Below are 24,794 nucleotides of genomic sequence, written 5' to 3' on the forward strand. Positions count from 1 at the left end.
ATAGAATCATAGAAGTTTACAGCATGGAAACAGGCCCTTCGGCCCAACCAGTCCATGCCGCCCAGTTTTTACCATTAAGCTAGTCCCAGTTGCCCGCACTTGGCCCATAACCCTCTATACCCATCTTACCCATGTAACTATCTAAATGCTTTTTAAAAGACACAATTGTACCCGCCTCTACCACTACCTCTGGCAGCCCATTCCAGACACTCACTACCCTCTGAGTGAAGAAATTGCCCCTCTGGGCCCTTCTGAATCTCTCCCCTCTCACCTTAAACCTATGCCCTCTAGTTTTAGACTCCCCTACCTTTGGGAAAAGATGTTGACTATCTACCTTATCTATGCCCTTTATTATTTTATAGACCTCTATAAGATCACCCCTAAGCCTCCTACGCTCCAGGGAAAAAAGTCCCAGTCTATCCAGCCTCTCCTTATAACTCAAACCATCAAGTCCCGGTAACATCCTAGTAAATCTTTTCTGCACTCTTTCTAGTTTAATAATATCCTTTCTATAATAGGGTGACCAGAACTGCACACAGTATTCCAAGTGTGGCCGTACCAATGTCTTGTACAACTTCAACAAGTCGTCCCAACTCCTGTATTCAATCGATTGGGTGTGAGGATGTCAGATTTTTGTCTGTGAGAACTTCAAGCCATCTTTAAATATTGTGGATACCCATAACTTCCTGTCTGTCCTTCCAAACACCAGAACAGAGCCATATTCTTGGTTATATGCTGAAGGTCACTTTAACTCCCTTTGACTGTGACTGTGAGCAGCCTCTAGCTTCACAGCTGAAGACTGATGCTAATAAGGAAATGGCCTTGTTGGTTGTGAAAGCACTTCACAATTCTCAAGTGGATTCTCGTGGGTACACATGCCATGGTTTAGACGATGATTATTGCATCGCATTTCAATCCAACTTTGAAGCATCAGCACCATAGAGGCAGTAGTTAAAAATCACGCACTCAAGAGCTGGGCTTAGCACTGGGGATATCCTGGCAACCAAAGGGTGAGTGTGAATCAGGGCAGGGCACCTGAGCATGGTCTCCCTACTGTTCCCGGCAGCGGTCTAGGGGCTCCTGATGTGGCCGGAGGGGGGGGGTGGGGGGGGGGTGAGTGTGCAGTGCGAGGTCTCCAGCACAACCAGCTCGCTGAATGACACTATGAGAGAAGGCAGGACACTTATGGGTGGGGGAGGATTGGAGGATTTGAGGGTCCCGGGGCTGAAGCCCTAATTGATTATCGGTCTCTCTCGAGCTTCAATTTCTTACAGGTACTAAAATAAACAGTAGTGTTGGTCCTGCAGAGGATGCCCTTGTGGTGCTGGTTGCTGCCCTGGCCGCCAGACACCGGACAAGGTGGCAGCAATGTCGATGCAGGCTGGAAGTGGCACCCCATGTGAAGGGGGCTGTCACACACCGTGAAGACCCAATCACCTATCAGGCCGAGGAGGAACCCAGAGGGGGCTACCAGTGCTGGGCCAAGGCGTACAGGCGTCATTGGTCTTTTGAGCAGACGACAGACAGCATGTGCTGCGGGAGACTGTACGGCCCCTGTGCCATGTCCTCGCGGACTTGGTACCCCGTGGAGGAGGAGGATATCCACTCCCAGTGTCTGTGGAAGTCTCTGCAGCCCTGAGCTCCTATGCTGCTGTTCATTCCAGGGTTCGAGCGGGGATTTGTGCGGCATTTCACAAGATGCAACACAAATGCTCTGTATGCCTGGGCATCTGACTTTTATCAGCTTTGAACTGGACCAGGCTCAGCAAGATGCCCGGGCTGCAGGATTCACTGCCATCGCCGGGGTGCCTCAGGTCCAGGGGGCAATTGATGGCACGCATGTTGCCTTGCACGCACTGGGACATCAGTGAGTGCCCTTTATTAACAGGAAGGGGTTCCATTCGGAGGCACTTTACCCCTCTTTCCACACCCACCCCTCACCACACAAGTATTGGAGGTCACTCTCCGCCCCCAATCTTCCCTCAAATAAAAACCCACTATTGATGTTACTTATTTTACACTTGCAGGCAAATAAAATAAGGCACAACTTTTACCTCTCCAATAGTTGGTTACATCTTTATTGAAATTTACTGGGCAAGGAGTATTAACAGCTTGAGATATTAGGTTGAAGTGCGAGGGGCAAAGTTTAGAGGAGCTGTGCGAGGGAAGTTTTTACACAGAGGGTAGTGGCTGCCTCAAACTTGCTGCTGGAGGAGGTGGTGGAAGCAGGTAAAATAGTCACATTTAAGGGGCATCTCGGCAAATACATGAATAGGATGGGAATAGAAGGATATGGGCCCCAGAATTGTAGAAGGTTTTAGGTTAGATAGGCAGCATGGTCAGCGCAGGCTTGGCGGGCCGAAGGGCCTGTTCCTGTGCTGTGCTTTTCTTTGTTCTTTGTTCTTTAGAACTGGATGAGCAGTATAATGAAACATAAGAGAACAGCAGTGTTTAAACAACAGGATGTGCTGCTAACCTCTGACTGTTTTTCCTGCCCTCTTACATTGCATTGATACTGGCAAGCTTCTGGTATATAATATATTTGACTACATTAACAATATATGTACAATTGATTGGAATGAAAATATTGACGAGAGATGTGATAAATTGTTCAGACACATTGAAATACTGTATTAAATTTCCTCTTGCTGCTGTAAAATCTCTGCTGCAGTCATGATAAGGATACAAGATTGTCTACTATTTTAGAGACAAGCTGACCAACTTTTTTTTTTCTTTTAGGTTTTGGTTTTTTAAATTTGCCACAGTGATTGCTATCACAGTGGGTGCTTTCTTCATTCCAGAAGGACCCTTTACAACAGGTTTGTATAAGGCATGTAATGATAACACTACTCTGTTGACATTCTTTAACTTGGACTTAGACGATGCATTTTAGTTGCACGGGTAGAATTTTACCAAGATTGGTCAGTCAGGCTCTGACTGAAAACTGGCAGGCTTCTCTCCAGAGACACAGCTGAGTTTTCAGGCCAGGTTTTCTGGCACTTACAAACTCTGGGGGCATGGTGTGCGCCATCACTCTGTCAGGGCGGGGCATTATGGAGCCAATCCACAGACATCTGCATCTAAAATATACTTGCCACCCCCCCACCACCCCACGGACACGGAGGACCACTTCCATCATGCGAGTATCGGGGGCACTTTACCCCTCTTTCCCCACCCACCCCTCACCACACAAGTATTGGGGGTCACTCTTTTCCCCCCTTCACACCACAGCAGTATTGCAGTCACTCTCCCCGCTTCACATCACCCCCACCACACATTTTTTGTTTTTTAAATAAATTTAGAGTACCCAATTAATTTTTCCAATTAAGGGGCAATTTAGCGAGCCCAATCCACCTACCCTGCACATCTTTTGGGTTGTGGGGGTGAAACCCAGGCAAACACGGGGAGAATGTGCAAACTCCACATGGACAGTGACCCAGAGCCAGGATCGAACCTGGCTTTAAATACGCTAATCAGGCTCGCGCCCTTCACTGGCGTGAACTGGATCGCATCATCGGAATTGGCGGGGAATTCAAAACTAAAACCTCACCGTTGTAATCCTGCTTTTGGCCTCTCGCGAGATTTAGCAGCCAATACAAGATTTGTGCCCACTGTGAATTCGACCATTAGACCATTAAATTTTTTTATCTTGGTATATCTTATGTGCATGAAATCTGAATAGAATTGCAATACACTACTATTGCAACATTGTCAAATAAATAACTTCGGGTCTACCAAGTGTCACATGGTCTCAAGTTGAAGACATGCATCATTTCACATAATGCATAGAGAAGGATCCATGCAAGGCCAACTGGGAGAAGAGAAGTTGATTTTTTAAAAACTTTTAATTTACTGAACTTGCATTAACTGAAATTAGGATCAGAGGTGATGTATCTGATCTTGAAGAGCTTAATGCCGACACTGAATACAAAGACATTGATAAACATTTTTTTTTAATCTCAGGAAAGCCAGGACAGGTTTGTTGGCGAATCTTGTTTAGCCAATTTGATTGAGTCTTTGGTAAGGTAACAGAGAAGATTGATGAGGGTAGTGGCATTGATGATGTCTATATAGACTTCCAAAAGTGTTTGATGGAGTGCCACATAATAGGCTTGCCTGCAAAGTTGCTGCCATGGAAGCAAATATATAGTGGCAGTATGGACATGAAATTGGCTGAGCCAGGAAACAAAAGTGGTGAACAGTTGCTTTTTGAACTGGAGGAAGGTATACAATGGGGTCCCTATTAGAAGTTTTTTTTGATCTGCATTGAAGACTTGGACATGAGTATACAGGGTGCAATTTCAAAATTTGGAAATACCACTAAATATTGAAGTAGTGTGAACTGTGAGGAGGAAGGTGATGGACTTCAAGAGGAGATAGACAGGCTGGTAGAATGGAAAGATGTATGGAAGATAAAATTTTAGTGCAGAGATGTGATGCATTTTGGTCAGTAGAAAGAGGAGGGACAATGTAAAATTAAGGCTACATTTCTTTTTTTTTTAATAAATCTTTGTACACAGGAAAAGAAACATATATATACACATACACACATATATAGAAGATAAGGGCACACCCAAACATACCAAAGAAAAGAAAATAGTAAATAGTAAAAAAAGAATACAGTAAACAATAAAATAGAATAACTGGCAGGGTATTATGCACCAGCTCAACAGCAGCAACTCTGTACACCTGGCAAAATTATTTACAACACATAAGTAGGCGACTGTTTGTGGGGGGGAGGGAGGGGGGGTGGAGACTGGGGAGGTAAATATACATTTGGGTGCCGGAGAAACAATTACAGAGGGCAATAATCGAATGGGTTTGGTGTTGTCGCTTGCTTCTCCCGGACGGATCTCGCGCTCACCTCCGCTTCTGCCGTTCTTCCTGTCTTTCATCTTTATTCTCCTCGTTCCCTGCTCCTGGAGATGCCATGTTCGTTATTGTATCCCGTGCCTTCCTTCCGGCTCTCATTTTCCTGCCTCCCCCCACCTCCCTGGTTCTCACTTGTTCCCTGTCTCTTTCCCTGCCCCCCCCCCTCCTCCCCCTCTCCTCCCCCCCCCCCCCCTCCCCCCGCCCCCCCACCACTCTCCTGTGGTTTGCCTTTCTTTCCTCTTAGGTTTGGCTGTCCCCCTCCCTCCCTCCCGGTCTATCTCTCCCTTTCATGTTTTGGCTACTTTCCCCTGTTTCTTGGCTACCTGGCTATTCTTCCTCTTGTTTGTTGGCCACAAACAGGTCCCGGAACAATTGGGTGAATGGCCCCCATGTTCTGTGGAAGCCGTCGTCTGATCCTCAGATGGCGAATTTGATTTTCTCCATTTGGAGAGATTCCGAGAGGTCGGACAGCCAGTCTGCAGCTTTGGGTGGTGCTGCTGACCGCCAGCTGAACAGGATTCTACGGCGGGCAATCAGGGAGGCAAAGGCAAGGACGTCCGCCCTCCTCCCCAAGAGTAGATCTTGTTGGTCCGAAACCCCGAAGACCGCCACTTTCGGGCATGGCTCCACCCTCATCCCACCACTTTGGACATTGCCTCGAAGAAGGCTGTCTAGTACTCCACAAGTCTGGGGCAAGACCAGAACATGTGGGCGTGGTTGGCCGGGCCTCCTTGGCACCGTTCACATCTATCCTCCAACTCCGGGTAGAACCTACTCGTACGGGTTCTTGTTGAGTGGGCTCGATGTACCACTTTTAGCTGCGTCAGGCTGAGCCTTGCACACGTGGAGGTGGAGTTGACCCTATGCAGTGCTTCGCTCCAGAGTCCCCACCCTATCTCAATCCCCAGGTCCTCCTCCCATTTATTTCTTGTTGCATCCAGTATGGTGTCGGCCCTCTCTACCAGTCGGTCATACATGTTACTACAGTTTCCTTTGACTAGTATGCTGGCGTCCAGTAACTCTTCCAGTAATGTTTGTCGTGGTGGTTGTGGGTACGTCCTTGTCTCCTTTCGTAGGAAGTTTTTGAACCTTAGCTCGTTCCCCCTGGGTAGCTGGAATTTCTCTGTCAGTTCGTCCAATGTTGCGATCCTGCCGTCCGTGTATAGGTCCCTGACTGTCAGTGTCCCTCCACCCTGTCCCCACCTTTTGAAGGTGGCGTCAGTCAGTGCTGGTGTGAACCTATGGTTGTTGCAGATGGGAGCTTTGTCCGACATTTTGGTCAGGCTTTGTCCGACATTTTGGTCAGGCCAAATTGCTGCCGTAGTTGGTTCCAGGATAAGGCTACATTTCTAATGGGGTGCAGGAACAGAGAGACCTAGTAGTATAAGCATTCAAAATATTGAAGATGGTAGGGTAGGCTGAAAATATGTGATCCTATGATTTAAGGAAGGAAGTTACGATGAATCTTTATAAAACACTAGTTTGGCCCTAACTCCAGTATTGTGGCTCGATTGTGGACATTGTGTTTTAGGAAGGATGTGAAGGCTTTGGAGGAGGTGCAGCAAAGAATGGTACACAGACGAGGAACTTCAGTTTGTGGATAGATTGCAAAAGCTAGAGTTGCTTTCAGAGAAGAAATGTTTTGAGAGCCGATTTTGTAGAGGTGTCCAAAATCATAGGGGAGGTCTCATAGATAGAGAGAAATTATTCCCATTGGCACGGAAGGGGCTTGAACCCGAGGACCCAGATTTTAAAAGTTATTGTATTTCAATTTTTATACAAACCTATTGTGAAAAGGTGCCCAATTTTACTTGGAATACTTTATACAACTCTTAGGCCCTTTACTTTTTTCCTTTGAAATTTATCTTCACTGATTTGTCACTTTCATAATATATTCAAAATACAGCTTTTTGTGTTTATGTGCAGAAATGATTTTACATATTTACATATTTTAAACGTGATGTAAGCTCTACCGATTTCTCAGCCTCACTTTGTGTTCCTTGCAGTCTGGTTCTATGTTGGAATGGCTGGTGCGTTTTGTTTCATCTTAATCCAATTGGTCCTACTCATTGACTTTGCCCACTCTTGGAATGAATCGTGGGTTGAAAAAATGGAAGAGGGCAATTCCAGGTGCTGGTATGCAGGTAAGGGAAGCAAGCTGAAGAAGGGTAACTCCTGGGCCTGGTGGGATTATGCAGATTTTGGCGGGGCAATTTAGAGTTTGTGCTGAATACTGATGCTGTATTCCTTCATTCATTAACGTGTTTGGCTGAAACATTGATTGTTTCTCATTGGGAGCCTGCTGCAAGACATCGCCATTCATACCACCCAGGCTATGTGTTCATCCTCTTGCCTCATGCCTCAGAATATGCCTACCGAAAGCAAAACCGTTCTAAATGCTGAATTTTTAAAAATATGGTTCGCTGAAATGACTGTTCCAGAATCCCAGAGAACTAATTTCTCACAATTTGCATAATCTTTCAAACAGCACTGCTGTCAGCAACAGGAATGAACTACCTGCTGTCGCTGGTTGCCGTAGTTCTCTTCTACTGTTACTACACACGCCCTGAGGGCTGCACGGAGAACAAGGTCTTCATCAGCTTAAATATGCTGTTATGCATAGCTTCCTCTGTCATGTCCATCCTCCCAAAGATACAGGTATAATCCAGAAACTTTAGAACAATTGACCTAAATTGTGGAGGTTGAATGATAAAATCCAGCTCTTTCAGTTTTATTTTGTTTTGCCAAAGTAGGTGCTGTTTCAATGGTGTGTTGTAAATATATTATCTGCTCTAACAGAACGTCAATAGAAAAAAATATATAAAACAATGCCAAAGGAACAGGAATCAAGAAATAAATGTACTTAATCAGTAAAGTTTAAGACTGTTCATTGCAGCTACTTTCAAACATGGGCCTTTGTTATATTTTGGAGTCATAGTGAACTTGGCTGTGACTGATACAGACCAATGTTTATAGAAACTGGAGTAGCCCATTCAGCCCCAGAGCCTTTCTACCATTATGTTAGATCATGGTTGTACACCTGCATTTTGTTCATATCCCTTGATATCCACTACTTAGCAAATTCATTTGACCCATAATTCACAGCATTTTGCAGTGAAGAGAGTTCTAGATTTCCGTTACCTTTTGTATGGGGGTAAAATGCGGCCTTATTTCACTCCCAACCATCCTAGCTCTAATTTTAAGATTATGGTCTCTTGTGAATTCTCCTCTAACAGGAAATAACTCTTAAATAAATAAATAATACAAACCATGTTTATATAACTTGTCCTCTTAGCTTCACCTTCAGGCCTTGTTATCTTTCTGGTCAATCTGCTATAATAATAATCTTTATTGTCACAAGTATGCTTACATTAACACTGCAATGAAGTTACTGTGAAAAGCCGGTAGTCGCCACATTCCGCCGCAAGTTCGGGTACACAGAGGGAGAGTTCAGAATGTCCAATTCACCTCTTTCGGGACTTGTGAGAGTAAACCGGAGCACCTGGAAGAAACCCATGCAGACACGGGCTGAACGGGCAGACTCCACACAGTCACTGACTCAAGCCGGGAATCGAACCTGGGACCCTGGCGTTGTGAAGCAATGGTGCTACCACTGCTACTGTATCGGGGTATATGGTGGCATAGTGAATGATTAATACAGAATCCCAGACTATTGCTCTGGGGACAAGGGTTTAAATCCCATCATGGCAGCTGGTCAATGGCACCACTGTTGGTTGTCATTAAAAACCCATATAGTTGACAAATGTCCTTTAGGGAAGGAAATCTGTCATCCTTATTTGGTGTGGCCTACATGTGACTCCAGGTCCACAGAAATGTGGTTGACAGCCCTCTGAAAAGGTGTGGCAAGCCACTTGATTCAAGGGCAATTAGGGATGGGCAATGAATCCCATGAAATAATTAAAAATAAATCCCTCTAAAGCCACTATGACCTTCCAGAGATGCAGTGCTCAGAACTGAACACATTACAAAATCACTCTGCAAATGAAGAATTATTTCCTCACTTTTGAATTCAAATTTTCTTGAGATAAAGATCAACAATTGTACCTGTGCACTAGCTTTTAATGATTATTGTATATTGGCAAGCAAAAACAACTCTCAGATGAAAATATTCCTATGTGACTTTCTTGGATCCAAAGTGATTGGCTTTACACCCTCCCACATTGGACGTCATCTACCCAAGTTTTGCCAACTTATTTAATCTCTATGCCCCGGTGGAACTTCCTTCTCCCATTCATACAACTTACTGCATGTCCTAACTTAGAGTCGTCTCTAAATTTGTATTTGCAAATCTATTCCTTCATCCAGTTTATTTTCATGCTGAATAGCTGAGGCCTGAGCACCAGCCAATGCAAATCAATGGGTGTTCCCTTTATCCCTGCTCTTGTCTCTCACCTTCCAATTAATTATCAGTCCATGCCTCAAGGTCATCTCAAATTCTATGCGTTATCATTTATGATACTCTTGTGCAAACCCCTATTAAATACCTTCTGGCAGTTGGTCTAGAAAATATCTATAGACGCTCTCTTATCTACCCTGCCAGCGACCGTTCTCTCAAAAATCAACTAGGTTAGTCAGACATGGTCCACTTTTCACAAATGTGCAAGTCAAATGTGTTTTGTGAAATATATACAGACCTGAGGAAGACAAAGCTGTGACAGTTGACCGACAAATGACAAATTAGGTAACCTAATAGAATCAGATAACAAGTGTATGCTATCTGTATAAATGGAGTGTAATAATAATCATTATTATTAGTGTCACAGATATGCTTACATTAACACTGCAATGAAGTTACTGTCCAAACTCCTCGTCACCACATTCCGGCACCTGTTCTGCATGTCTTGCATATAAAAAGACTGTTGCATGTGTGCATATACAAATAAGTGTGCATATAAAAAGACTGTTGAAACTAAATAAATCTTTGTGAAATGAATGTTATAAACATATTGAAGAAATTGTTGATGTTTTGTTTTTGTAGGAGTCCCAACCTCGATCTGGTTTGCTGCAATCTTCCATCATCACATTGTATACCATGTATCTAACATGGTCTGCTATGACTAATGAACCAGGTAATTTGTTCATTTTTAGTTATTGCGTTTTAGTTCCTACATTCCACTGTCCATGAATAATGTCGTTCAGGAGATAGATTATTTTTGAGTGCATTATGAATAATACCCCGTGATATAAACTAATCCAATTTGGGGAGTAAAAATTACCTCTAAAGTCCAATAGTCCTCCAGCAGCGAATAGCAACCTTTTCATTTTGTACAATGACACTGTGGTACTCCAGGATGCTGCTAGATTGCCTTTTTATTTTTATCTGATTGCGATTGCAGAATTGCTAGGATGGCATTGAAAATTGCACTGATTTAACTTTCTCAACATGCTTTGGTTTATATTTCCTGTTTGGTAAGTAGGCTTTATGGAAGCAGTGGGCTTTATTTTCTCTTTCTTTTAAAATGTAAATTTATTAATTCCTCCAGATGGTACCTTTTAAAAAAAAAAAAAAAAAATATTTGCATCTAGTTGTTTCTCAGAAATCTGCACTCAGACTTGTCAAGGTTCATGCGCGCTTAGAGAAATTGTGTCAGACCAAAAACAAGTGGTAAAATTGCAACTGGTGCTGCCTTGGCCAATACCTGCACTAAAAATGGTGCTTGTTGAAGTAACGCGGTTCTATTGAATTTGAAGAGATGTTTTCTTTGGCAAGTGGGGCGGATATGATCACAATATTCCCAACAGCAATCACAAATTAAAATCTAGTTGCCCCAGTAATTAAATCAGTTATTTGGCTGTTGAGAGCAGGTTAATTTTACATTAATCAAGGGCAGCACAGTGGCGCAGTGGTTAGCACTGCTGTCTCACAGCGCCGAGGTCCCAGGTTCGATCCCGGCTCTGGGTCACTGTCTGTGTGGAGTTTCCACATTCTCCCCGTGTTTGCGTGGGCTTCGCCCCACAACCCAAAGCTATGCAGGGTAGGTGGATTGGCCATGCTAAATTGTCCCTTAACTGGAAAAAATTAATTGTGTACTCTAAATTTATTTTTACATTTTTTTTTGTTAATCTGCTTCTGCATATACCTATTAATAAACGCCACAGACTATGGTCTGTCTGCTGGGGCTGGAAACAGTGTGCACCTCTCAGGCTGCATGCTTTTCATGCAATGTATATGGCTGCATGCTTTTCATGCAATGTATATCACACAAGCATCGCCGTTGTTTGAGGCAGCTCAGAGTCAACATGCTCTGTGGAGGAAAGTTAAACTTTATAATAATAATCTTTATTAGTGTCACAAGAAGGCTTACATTAATACTGCAGTGAAGTTACTGTGAAAATTCCCTCATCACCACATTCCGGCAGTGTTCGGGTACACTGATGGAAAATTCACAATGTCCAATTCACTTAACAAGCATATCTGTCAGGACTTGTGGGAGGAAACCGGAGCACCCAGAGGAAACCCAGACACTGGGAGAATATGCACTCTTCTACAGGTGTGCCATAGAGAGCATCCTAACCAGCTGCATCACAGCTTGGTATGACAATTGCTCGGCCCAAGATCGCAAGAAACTGCAGAGTGGGGTGAACTCAGCCCAACGCATCACACGAGCTTGCCACCCCCACATTGATTCTGTCTACATCTCCCGCTGCCTCAGGAAGGCAGACAGCATTGTCAGAGACCCCTCCCACCCAGGCTTTGCCCTCTTCCAGACCCGTCCATCAGGCAGAAGATACAGAAGTCTGAAGACCCGCACATCCAGACATAGGAACAGCTTCTTTCCCACAGCCACTAGACTCCTCAATGACTCTCCCTTGGACTGATCTGTTCCCTGTAAGAACACAATCCATGACGCCCTGCTCTTGCTCATGTCGTATTTGCTTTGTTTGGCCTTTGTTCCATGCTGTAATCAGTTACTTAATTGTCGATGTACTTTTTCGCATTCACTGTAACTATCACATTCTTTTTTGTCCACTGTGTACATTTCTTTGGTCGCAGAAAATTAGTTTTCATTGTACTTGGGTACACGTGACAAAAATCAAATCAATCAATCAAATCAGCCCGGGAATCGAACCCGGGTCCCTGGCGCTGTGAGACAACAGTGCTAACACCTGTGCTACCATGCCGCCCATTGCACCTTTCGCAACGTCCAATTTGAAATGTTTTGCAAAGGTATTTTTTCTTTCCAAATATTGTGAATAAAATATATTTTTGGGAGAAGAATGATCCCACGAGTTTGTGATACATCAGTCGAGTGAAAATTCTTAAATCATTCAGTAAAATGAACTGAAATGATGGCTGAGTTTTACTGTGATGTAAAGCTGAATGTGTTTTGCATATTGTAATTGGATACAAAATGTGACTCCGACAACATCAAGTCAGATTGAAGCACTTTTCAAAATTAGGTTACAACTATTTGCCTACGCTGAGTGAGTAAAGCACAGATGCCCTTCGGGCTTCATGGATCAGCATGAGTCCAAAACCTTCTGCGTTCTATCTTCAATTAAATTAGCAAACTTCACGAATAATTTATTTTTCACGGTGGATTAAAAACATTGGCATCAGGAGAATGCTTTGCCTTGTTCAAAATTTAGTCAAGTCAAATCTTTAAATCACATTTCTTTCAAGATAATGGGTCTTTAAAAGAGAATATTATGTAGTTTACTATCTTGATTTTGTAAGAACTTGAAGTATAGACAATAAGTTGAAATTAATCACATCAAGGGGAATTTACTTTTGCATGTTAAATTGCTTACAGACCGAAAATGCAATCCTAGCTTGCTGAGCATGATCGGCTACAACAGCACAGGAACCCATGTCCCTGGTCAGGTCATCCAGTGGTGGGATGCACAAGGAATTGTAGGACTGGTTCTATTTTTGCTTTGCGTTCTTTATTCAAGGTGTGTAACCATCAGATCTGTACTTCTGTTAATAGCTGTCTTTTTTCCTAATGATGTCACTTTGATTAGGAGGCACTTTTGAAACAAAAATCTGTTTGTCAGAAGCGTAACAACAAGAGCAAATGTGAGCTAAAGTGACTGTTGCGTGAATTGTATTTGTACTATGTAAAATAATGTGGGGTGGGTGGGCTCTCAGTTTACTTGTAATTTACATACTCAATTGCTACTATATATGATTTGGGTTGTCATTCCCTCAAAGTAATCAAGCAATATATAGGACAGAACCTTGGCATAGAGCCATTGCAGCACAAAAGGAAGCCATTTGGCCCATCAAGTTTATGCCAGCACTCTAGTTAATCCCATTCCTCCTAGTCCTGAAAGTTTATTTCCTTCAAATGCCTCTCCAATTTCCTTTTGAAATTATCGATCATCTCTGCTTCCCACCACCTCTTGCAGATGAAAGTTTTCTGGGTTATTACCACTCTACATTAAAAAAGAAACTTATTCCTCACATTCCCCTTGACCTTACCCAAGATCATAAATCTGTGTCCCCTAGCCTTTGTACTATTAGCTAATGAATTACAGCTTTCACTTTCTAAATATGTCTTACTCTTGTACATCTCAAACAGGTTTTCCCTCAACCGCCTTTACTCCTGAGAAAATAATTTCTCTAACCTAACTTTGCAGCTAAATTCCCTCATTCCTGGAACCATTGCTCCTATGCACCCTCTCAAAGACCCTCACATCCTTCCTAAAGTGTAGGTACAGAGCTAATACTCTAGTTGTGGCCTAACCAGAGCTTTATAAAGTACAGGATTCTCGATTTTGGACACTATGTTCTCCCACCAGAGGATATTTCCTTCACATTTGAATGCATCTCAATTAACCTGCTTTGATGCTAACCACAATTGTATTAATAGACTTGCCATGATTGACAGCTGCTCACCGCATCATAAGGAGCTAAGTGGATGTGTCTCATAGGGTGGGGGGGGGGTCTCTGTTCGGACGGAACTCTTCTGAAGGGTGCTGGGGGGGTGGTGGTCACCCTTAGCATGCATTTGTGGTGAATAATGGTGACCTATTATTCTCATCTTGGATGGGAGTATGCCCCTACTTGTCAGTAGGGGACAGAATTTACTTTGTGGGGGAGGGGGGCCCACCGCTGGACCTCCGTATTGGACCGCCCCCTTTAAACCCGCCTCCCATCTATTGACTCTGTCTACACCTCCCTTGGGAAAGTGGGCAACATAATCAAAGACCCCTCCCTCCCAGCTTACTCACTCTTCCATCGGGCAGGAGATATAAAAGTCTGAGAATACGCACTAACATATTCAAAAACAGCTTCTTCCATGCTGTTACCAGACTCCTAACCAACCCTCTTATGGACGGATCTGATCTCTTCACACATCTTTTCTACCAAGTAGTACTACACCTGATACCTCTGTCTATGGTTTTACATTGTGTATTTTATGTTTGCCGTATTATGTATTTTCCTTTCATGTACGGAATGATCTGATCGAGCTGCACGCAGAACAATACTTTTCACTGTACTCGGTACACGTGACAATTCTCCACAGGTGGGGACATTTAGTCTCCAGAACGGAGCATCCTGGCCAATAGGTGACATATTTTCCATAAAACGTTTCATGTCATAATGACAAACACCAAGATGAGTGCTCCAACCCTCGACAAATTTTACAACAAATTATTTTTCTTTGCCAGTTAATATTTCCCTACTTTGAGTAAAATAAGTGTTAAGTAACTTTTAACAAGAGAAAACAGATGAGGGTAATGTGCCCACGCAGACAACTTACTATTGAATAACTGTTCAATTGCAATAATTGACCTTTTTATGTTGATTTTAAATGATCCCTGAATGTGATTTTAAACTTTTTCATTTTCTCACAGTATCCGGACATCAAACAATAGCCAGGTTAACAAACTGACACTAACTAATGATGAATCTACACTGATAGACGAAGAAGGTCGAAGTGATGGTTCCCTGGCTGATCGTAACAATGAACATCGTGCAGAGGACAATGAGAAAGATGGTGTTACATACAGCTACTCCTTCTTTCACTTTATGCTGTTTCTTGCTTCTCTTTATATCATGATGACATTAACCAACTGGTATAGGTACGTATGCATTTTAAGTCAAAAATCCTTACTGCTGATAAACTACGATCAAAAAAGTTACTGGTTCACTCTGCTCGGTTTTCGAGCAAAAATTATGAGCAATGTCTGTAGAACAAAGAGAAATATAAAAGTGGAATTCCAACACCAAGGAATTATAGAGAATGTCGGCTAATACTAAAAATATGAACCACTTTTGTTACATTAGGTAGTTTAAAATGAAATGAATAGGCATCGTAGCTTCAATGAAATGTGATACATTTCATATTTGTATTTTTTGTTGACATAGAACCATAGAATTCCTACAGTGCAGGAGGCCATTTGGCCCATCGAGTCTGCACCAACCTCTAAAAGAGCATCCTAACTAGGCCCACTCCCCCCATAACCCCATAACACATCTTTGGACATGAAGGAGCAATTTAGCATGGCCAATCCACCAAATCTGAACATCATTGAGCTGTGGGAGGAAACTGGAGCACCCAGAGGAAACCAAAGCAAACACGAGGAGAAAGACCAAACTCCAGTCACCCAAGGCCAGAATTGAACCCGGGTTCCTGCTGCTATGAGGCAGCAGTGCTAACCACTGTGCCGTGCTGCCCTACTGAACCAAAAATAAATCTGTGGCTCCTTAATGGCTTCGTTGTTAAATTAGGTATTGTGGAATTAAGCCATAAAGATGAATGCATTCTCAGATTTGATGTTTGTGCAAAATACTTTATCTTGGGAACATATCAAATAGGAGCTATTTGGCCTGTTGAGCATGCTCCACTACTCGAGTAGATCATGTCTGATCCTCTACTTTTGCTATTTTTCTCCACTATCCCCATAATTCTTGATGTCATTAGTATTCAGAAAACTATTGATTTCAGCCTTGAACATTCTCCATGGCTGCTTTTCCACAGCTCTTTGGGGCTCACCCGTCTTAAGTGGCTTGACCCCTCTGAGACTGTGTCCCCTGGTCCTGGTCTCACCACCCAGGGGAAACATCCTATCCACACCTGCCCTGTAAGAATTTGTAAATTTCAATGAGATTATTTCTCATTAATAATCTCATCACCTCAGTAATTAGTCTGGTGACCCTCCATTGCACTCTTTCTCTATAGAAAGTAGAGCGAAGGAGACTGCTACTCCAGATGCAATCTTGGGAGTTGCTGTCTTTTGTCTCAATGGCCCAAATTGGCTATGGTTCCTGTTGTTGATTACTGTTCAGCTAAAGAATGTACATGTGGGTTTTGGGTGAGAATTGAATTTATGACTCTTAGAGTTCATAATCATCATAATGCTCGGCATGAGTTTACCTGAAAGTATAACTTGCTGACCTTGCACTCCTGGTAGGAAACTATCTGCTGAGGTCGCACATCAGAAATTCCAGTATGTTCTGTACAATCTTCCAAATATCAATACTTGAAAAATCAGGCTGAGAATTTGAAGTATGTGCTCTCCTGGGGAAAGGGAAGTTAGAAAAATACTCCAATGACTAGCCACTTTGGCAAAGTGATGGAGGGTGCTTTCACCTGTTGCCAAATCCATTGAGTAGCTAAAATTATATTTTGAAGGATGCTTAACTTTTAAGTCTGGCATAGTGTAAATTAGCAACTTAATGCAAAAACACAATCCAAGTTGCTTCTTTGCCTCCTTGCTCAGCCCCGATTCCTCATATGAAACAATGACGAGCAAATGGCCATCCGTTTGGGTGAAGATTTCTTCAAGCTGGATCTGCATCATGCTCTATGGGTGGACGCTGATTGCTCCACTTGTTTTGACAACTCGTGAGTTTGATTGAAGAGTGCTAGCATGTGATTTTCTGTTGCGATTAAATGGCTTTGTCATTTGTCTGCAAATGTAGATTTGACTTGGCGATTAAAATTAAATGTATTTGGAAATGACAATTATAAATATGGATGTTCTACCATATGGTAGAATCTATTTTTCCCTCCATTTAATTGCATAACTGGAATAAGTTAAATATTTTAAGATATTTGTTCAATGCCACCTGAAGCACCTTGTAATCTGGTACTGACGACTGAAATATGAACATGGGTCATCAAATCTTTTACATCTGTATAGAGGTTAGAACATGTGACTGAATCTCCAAATAAAGTAAATTGTGCACAAATTTGGAAAATATATCTTTGGAAAAGGGTAAATGAAACTGGTTTGTTTTAAAAGTACATCAGTCTTGAGAAATATGTAACTGGTCTTTCTCGAAATTTTCTGCTTGGTTTAGGCGTGTCTAAGAAAAGGCTCATCAGCATTATGTACAATAGGCCACACTGCAAAATAAATTTGTCTACTGCTATGCTGTTACAAATGCAACTGTTTTAAGTATTGTAGGGATTGTTTTACTGGCTTTTTGAGTGCACTTACTAAACCTGAGTTAGTCAGCTCGTGCTGCTGATTAACTTGCCTCGCTTTCATCTACCTGAACTTAATACACCTATTTTGCTGTGTGAATTTGGTTGTGGAGTTTAATGTAAACAGTATTAAAATGAGTGAATTTGAGTTCCCACTATTTACACTGATTATTTGACATCAAGCTTGCTGGCTACAGTAATATAAATTTGCAATCTATATCAGTTGATGTATTGTGAAATCTCCAGACATAGGAACCCAATGTAGCTTCAGTCTACATGCATTTTGGTAATTCAGACATCCTTCATGATCACATACAATAGTAACTAAATACATGTTCATGAGTGATTACAATTATAGTTTTAAAGACCAATCTCAAAGTTTTAATGCTTCTGAGGACTTTGGATTATTTTAAAATTCACCATTACTGTTCCACTTGGCCTATTTTGGTGATCATTTAGTGAAGAGGATGTCTCTTAGCTCAGTCTTGTTTCTAATTACTGCTGTTTGTTACCACACTCACTTTGATTGATGATCAGAATTAAATTAGACAACACCTGCAAGTATTAGCCACTTTGAAATAGGGGGATTGAGATTTAATTATGTATTGTTGAGATTGTTTATTTATGTGAACTATGTGTTGTAATGGTTTCAAATAAATCATGACAAAGGAAGTGAGTTTTCATTTTGCAAAAACTTTGTTAGTCTAAACTGATTCAGATTTGGGAACTATGGTGCAGCTCTACAGAGCACAAACTTAGCTTCCACTTAAGAGTAATTGCTCACTAGTATAACTGTTGTTGGAATAGATCACAAACTTACCATTTGTCATCTCTGGTACTGACTTTACTCCCGGTTTATATTATGTTTGCATGTGCTAGATTTCAATGCATAATTCTTACCAATGGAATAATACTACTCATAACCACCAAGTGCAGCATTGGACCAAGTATACACTTGTCATGGCTCAACCTCAGCTGACTAAAGACATGACCAAAATAATATTTTACAGAGAGATTTCATGGATGCATGCCTGTTTAGACAAGTGAAAATAAAGTATGACTATAGCATCCTGTGATATTAAGGAGAATGTTATTTTCTTAACACTTTTGAGCATTCTAAATCTACTCAATTTCCTTCTTATTCCTCAAAATAAAAGACCAACAGCCTTAAGGAAATGCAAGGCATAGCCTGTTGGTGTGATGTAATTTGTCTACACTTCAGAAATGATTGCTATGGCAAAGAATCTGGTTACATCAGCTGTAACAGAGGTCACGGAACCATGCCCAAGCTTTATCCAAAACAGGATAGTAAAGGTTTTTTTTTTTAATGGTCATGGAATGTGACATTTTGCACAATGCAAAATTGCAAACAATTGATTTCAATTTCACACACTGCACCATTCGTAACAAAATAAAACGATGCCGTGGCGATAGTACAAAAAAAAGCACACTTGACGTACTTACATAAAGTTGCATTTCTGATGGAATTTTTAGAATACATGGAACAAGGTACTTTGTATATATTAGCAAAAACTTGAATACAACATATTTACATGAAACATAATACAGGACATGAACTACATAAACCATTCTTACAGTATAAATTAAATGTTTCAAGTTTTAAGTTAGTCATTAGCTAGATGTACGGATAAGGACCTTTAACTTATTGGCTAACTGTCCAGTAAAGAATTTTCACCATCTAGAGAATCTGAGGGAGCCAATTCACATAAGTAAAACAATGTTTCTTCACTTGCTTCTTCTTCTGTGAGAGGTTCCAATTTAAAAAGTTGACTGGTCTTTTTTTTCTCATTTTCCCCATCTATCTCATTTCTCTGTAGATGATTGTCCTCATATGTACACTTGAGACCTGTAGTGGGTTCCTTTTCTAATATAGATGATGCATTTCCATCCAAGAAAGTTAGCACAGGGTACATATTGTATTGCATCAGTTGCTTTCCTGCAAACCAAAAATGAAAGGAGTTTTTTTTTTTATATAAAAAGAGAGGAAGGACAGAAAACATAAGCAGACAGCAATCTTTCCACAGAACTCTTGGATAAAAGCATTAAACATTTATTAAACAAACTAGCGTAAGCATTTTTTCTCTGAACAGACAATTAATTGTTTTACAAACTTCCCAGAAGGCAGAAGGAAAAATATCATTGTGTTTACGTTACTGTTCTTGTAATTGAGATAGTCATTAAAAACTCATCAAGTTTGGATCAGCTTGTGACAGAGCCTACTAGGGAACAGGCAATTCTGGATTTGGCGATGTGTGATGAAGCAGACTTGATTAGGAAACCCTTAGGGAGCAGTGACCACAATATGATAGAATTTACCCTGCAGTTTGAGGGGGAGAAGCTGAAATCAGATGTAACGGTATTACAATTAAATAAGGTCAACTACAAAGACACGAGGGAGGAGCTGGCCAGGTTTGATTGAAAAAGGAGCCCAGCAGGGGAGAGAGTGCAACAGCAATGGCAGGAGTTTTTGGGGTTATTCGGGAGGCACAACAGAAATTCATCCCGAGGAGGAAACATGCTTAGGGGAGGACAAGGCATCCATGGCTAACAAGGGAAGTCAAGGACATCATAAAAGCAAAACAAAAAACATACAAAGTGGCAAGGATTAGTGGGAAGCCAGAGGATTGGGAAGCCTTTAAAAGCAAGCAGAAGAAAATTGAAAAAGCAATAAAGGGGTAGAAGATGAAATGAGTGCAAGCTAGCTAGTAATATAAAAGAAGATGGGAAGTTTTTTTTCAATATATAAAAAGAGGTGCAAAAATAGACATTGGCTAGATGTCTGTGTGGCTGGAGAAGTGGTAATAGGAAACAAAGAAATGGCAGAGAAACTGATTAGTTACTTTGCATCAGTCTTCATGGTGGAAGACACCAGTGGGATGCCAGAGCTCCAGGAGAATGAGGGGGCAGTGGCCATCACTAAGGAGAAGGTTCTGGGGAAACTGAAATGTCTCAAGGTGGATAAATCACCTGGACCAGATGGACTACACCCAGGGTTCTAAAAGAGCTAGCGGAGGAGACTGGAGTCATTGGTGGTAATCTTTCAGGAATCACTGGAGGCAGGAAGAGTCCCAGAGGACTGAAAAGTAGCTAATGTAACACCACTGTTTAAGAAGTGAGGGAGGCAGAAGATGGTAAATTATAGGCCTGTTAGTCTGACTTCGGTCATTAGTAAGATTTTAGAGTCCATTATTAAAGATGAGATCGCAGAGTACTTGGAAGTGCATGATAAAATAGGACTGGGTCAGCATGGTTTCGTCAAGGGGAGGTCATGTCTGACAAACCTGTTCGAGTTCTTTGAGGCGGTAACAAGGAAATTAGACAAAGGAGAACCAGTGGATGTGATTTATTTAGATTGCCAGAAGGCTTTGACAAGGTGTCGCACAGCAGTCTGGTAAATTAAGATCCCATGGTGTTAAGAGTAAGATCCTGGCATGGATAGAGGATTGGCTGACTGGCAGAGAGTGTGGATAAAGGGATCTTTTTTCAGGATGGCAGCCGGTGACTAGTGGTGTGACTCAGGGGTCAGTGCTGGGACCATAACTTTTCACAATATACATTCATGATTTGGAAGAAGGAACTGAAGGCACTGTTGCTAAGTTTGCACATGATACAAAGATCTGTAGAGGGACAGGTAGTATTGAGGAAGCAAGGGGACTGCAGAAGGATTTGGACAGGCTAGGAGAGTGGGCAATGAAGTGACAGGTGAAATATAAATGTGGGAAAGTGTGAGGTTATGCACATTGGAAGGAGGAACTTAGGCATAGACTATTTTCTAAATGGGGAAATGCTGAGGAAATCAGAAGCACAAAGGAACTTGGGTGTCCTTGTTCACGATTCTCTTAAGGTTAACGTACAGGTTCAGTCGGCAGTTAGGAAGGCAAATGCAATGTTAGCATTCATGTCGAGACAGCTAGAATATAAGACCAGGGGTGTATTTCTGAGGCTGTGTAAGGCTCTGGTCAGACTCCATTTGGAGTAGTGAGCAGTTGTGGGCCCGGTATCTGAGGAAGGATGTGCTGGCCTTGGAAAGGGTCCAGACAAGGTTCACAAGAATGATCCCCGGAATGAAGAGCTTGTCCTATGAGGAACGGTTGAGGACTCTGGGTCTGTACTTGAAGTTTAGAAAGATGAGGGGGGATCTTATTGAAACTTACAGGGTACTGCGAGGCCTGGATAGAATGGACATGGAGAGGATGTTTCCACTTGGAGAAAAAACTAGAACCAGAGGACACAATCTCAGATTAAAGGGACGATCCTTTAAAACAGAGATGAGGAGGAATTTGTTCAGCCAGAGGGTGGTGAATCTGTGGAACTCTTTGCCGCAGAATACTGTGGAGGCCAAATCATTGAGTGTCTTTAAAACAGAGATAGGTAGGTTTGTGATTTATAAGGGGGAGGTTTGTGATTTATAAGGGGGAATCAGTGGTTATGGGGAGAGGCAGGAGAATGGGGATGAGAAAAATATCAGCCATGATTGAATGGCGGAGCAGACTCGATGGGCCGAGTGGCCAAATTCTGCTCCTATGTCTTATAGTTCACCAATGCCCTTTAGAGAAGGAAATCTGTTGTCCGTACGAGGTCAGGCCTGTGTGTGACTCCAGACCAACAACAACTCTTCACTGGCCTAGAAAGACCCCCCCCCCCCCCAAAGTACTGGAAGGGGATTGGAAGAGCAAATACGTAAGCACATTTCTGAGTGCATAAACAATAGGGCAGTAATAATTGGGGACTTCAACTACCCTATAATCAACTGGGATACGAACAGTGTGAAGGGCACAACATTCTTGAACTGTATTCAAGAGAACGTTTATAGCCAGCAAATAGCAAGCCCAAAGAGGGCACATTTCTAGATTTAATCCTAGGAAATGAAGCTGGGCAAGAGGATGAAATAGCAGTGGAGGCCCGATCAGTGACACTGACCATAATAGTTAGATTTAGCTTAATTATGGAAAAACGACAAAGGTAGAACAAGGGCACAAGTTCTAAATTGGGGGAAGAGAAGGTTTAGAAAGCAGAGGGGCGAACTGGTAGAAGTTGCCTAGATGCAGCTACTAGAAGGGAAAAATAGCGCCAAATGAGTAGGAGGAATTCAAATAGGCAGTGTAGACATGTCCCCACAAAGAAAAAGTGTGTTACAGCCAAATCTAGAGCACCTGCTCTCTTGAAACATACAAGCAAAGGTAAAGCAGAAAAAGAAAACTTGAGTCACAAAAGTAAAAAAGGAAATGAGAAAAGCAAAAGAGAATATGAAAGAAAATCAAAGAAAACACAAATGTTTTATCAATACATTAAGAGCGTGAGAATAACTAAGGAAAGGGTATGATCTCAGAGATACACATATGCAGAAGATGCAGACAGGGTCCTCAATGAGTACTTTGTTTCTGTCTTCATCAATGAGACATTCTAGTTAAAGATGAGTGTGAAATATTAGATAAAATAAACAGTGAGGGGAAGTGCTAGGGACACTGACATCCTTGAAGGTAGATAAGTCACCAGGGCGAGATGGATTGCATCCCAGACTTTTGAAGGAAATAAAGGAGGAAAGAGCAGAGGCTTGGAGGATTATTTTCCAATCCTCACCAGATACAGGTGAGGTACCGGTGAGGCATATCTGTCAACATTGCATCATCATTCAAAAAGGATGAGAGGGATATGCCAGAAAATTATAAGCTGGTCAGTCTGACTTCGGTGGTGGATAAGTTACTGGAATTAGTTCTGACACACATAATCAATTGTCACTTAGAAAGGCACGGAGGGATCAGGGATTATCAGAATTTTGGGGGAAACTTGTTTAACTTAATTGAAAATTTTGAGGAAGTAAGAGGATCGATGAGGCTACTTTAGTGGATATGGCCTGGATATGTAGTGGACTGATCAACCTACAGCAGGCACCTCAAAGCACTGGAGAGTTATCAGCAGTGGTGCCTTTGCATGACCCTCCAATACAGAGTATTCTGGCTTGGGTCACTGTCTGTGCGGAGTCTGCACATCCTCCCCATGTGAGCGTGGGTTTCCTACGGGTTCTCCGGTTTCCTCCCACAGTCCAAAGATGTGCAGGTTAGGTGGATTGGCCATGATAAATTGCCCTTAGTGTCCAAAATTGCCCTTAGTGTTGGGTGGGGTTACTGGGGTATGGGGATAGGGTGGAGGTGTGGACCTTGGGTAGGGTGCTCTTTCCAAGAGCCGGTGCAGACTCGATGTGCCGAATGGCCTCCTTCTGCACTGTAAATTCTATGAAAAAAAGAAAAGTTGACCAGGATGTTACCTGGTATAGAGGGTATTAGCTATGAGGAGAGATTGAATAAACTGGGATTGTTCTCCCTAGAGAGACGGAGGATGAGGGGCAATCTGATACAAGTTTATAAAATTATGAGGGCTATAGATAGGCTGAACAGTTGGAAGCTTTTTTCCAGGGCAGAAATGATAATTACAAGGGGGCACAAGTTCAAGGTGAGGGGGATCAGTTCAGTGGAGATGTGGGGGGGAAGATTTTTCAGACAGTGGTGGTGGCCTGGAATGCACTGCCAAGTGAGGTGGTTGAGGCAGATACGTTAGCGACCTTTAAGGCTTATCTAAACAGACACATGACGGGGTACAGAAGGATATAGGCGGTTGGTCTAGATAGGACACATGATCGGTGCAGGCTTGGAGGGCCAAAGGGCCTGTTCCTCTGCTGTTCTGTTCTTTGGGAGTAGGGGAACATAACTTGCTGCAAGTTTAGGCAGGGACAGTGGGAGTATTGGACGACCTGAAGTTTACAAAGGGTTAGTGATAGTCAGAATAATTGACTCCAAAGGCAATGAAAGCATCAATAAAGCATGATTGGCTCAGTAGCTCTCCTGCTTCTGAGCTAGGAGGCCCTGGGTTCAAATCCCACTCCAGGACTGTTGGCCATGGAAGGAGCGCCCATGTGGTTCAAAGCAAGTTGCGAAACAGCCTGAAAAATCCTTCCAAATACCACACCGTCCTCCAAGGGAGAAAAAAGGTTCAGGAGAACCAACTGCTTCATCATGACCTTCCCTCCATCAAGGTCAAGAGGTGGGATGCTAACATGACGACTTCACTGTTCAGTGCTCAAGGGCGATCAGGGATGGGCAATAAATGTTGACCTAGCCTTTTAAAAGTTCTATTCACAACTCCTCAAATAATAAAGCAGTCTGTTCCTACATGCAAGACTTAGGGGAAACATTCAGGTTTAGGCTGATATGTGGCAAGAAGCATTTGAACCACACTACAGCCAGGCATTGACAATCCCCGACAAGAGATTCTCACAATGTTCCCCATCATATTCAAAGGAATTACTACCAGTGAACCAATCAACAACACCCTAGGCGGGTCCACATTTACTCAGAAACATGACTTGATCAGCCAGATAAATCATTTTCTTAGGCAGTCCCTCCGCATCACAGATGACTTGCTTCCACTCTGGTCCAATGGGTTGAGGTCTGTAGCCTCCAAACATGCAGGACAGCTTGTGCATGGAGGATGAATTGTTGA

At 42.3% G+C, this 24,794-nt stretch overlaps 2 protein-coding genes across 3 annotated transcripts in view; one reads left to right on the forward strand and one right to left on the reverse strand.

The window, feature by feature from the left end:
* serinc1 (serine incorporator 1) overlaps window positions 1-17,948 on the forward strand; it is a 32,854-nt gene extending 14,906 nt beyond the window's left edge. The window contains exons 4-10 of the mRNA XM_072499352.1: window positions 2,740-2,819; window positions 6,879-7,016; window positions 7,361-7,530; window positions 9,872-9,962; window positions 12,648-12,789; window positions 14,698-14,925; window positions 16,567-17,948. Of these exons, the coding sequence (XP_072355453.1) occupies window positions 2,740-2,819; window positions 6,879-7,016; window positions 7,361-7,530; window positions 9,872-9,962; window positions 12,648-12,789; window positions 14,698-14,925; window positions 16,567-16,705 (988 nt within the window). The 3' untranslated portion in view covers window positions 16,706-17,948. The remainder of the gene's footprint in view (window positions 1-2,739; window positions 2,820-6,878; window positions 7,017-7,360; window positions 7,531-9,871; window positions 9,963-12,647; window positions 12,790-14,697; window positions 14,926-16,566) is intronic.
* A 629-nt stretch (window positions 17,949-18,577) lies between these two features.
* Window positions 18,578-24,794, reverse strand: part of hsf2 (heat shock transcription factor 2) — a 34,370-nt gene continuing 28,153 nt past the window's right edge. The window contains exon 12 of one of the 2 annotated variants that reach the window (XM_072499350.1): window positions 18,578-19,233. In XM_072499350.1, the coding sequence (XP_072355451.1) occupies window positions 18,947-19,233 (287 nt within the window). In that variant the 3' untranslated portion in view covers window positions 18,578-18,946. The remainder of the gene's footprint in view (window positions 19,234-24,794) is intronic. The other variant, XM_072499351.1, reaches the window with a different exon arrangement.

The sequence above is a fragment of the Scyliorhinus torazame genome, chromosome 4 (assembly GCF_047496885.1).
Source record: "Scyliorhinus torazame isolate Kashiwa2021f chromosome 4, sScyTor2.1, whole genome shotgun sequence".
NCBI classification, from domain to species: Eukaryota; Metazoa; Chordata; class Chondrichthyes; order Carcharhiniformes; family Scyliorhinidae; genus Scyliorhinus; species Scyliorhinus torazame.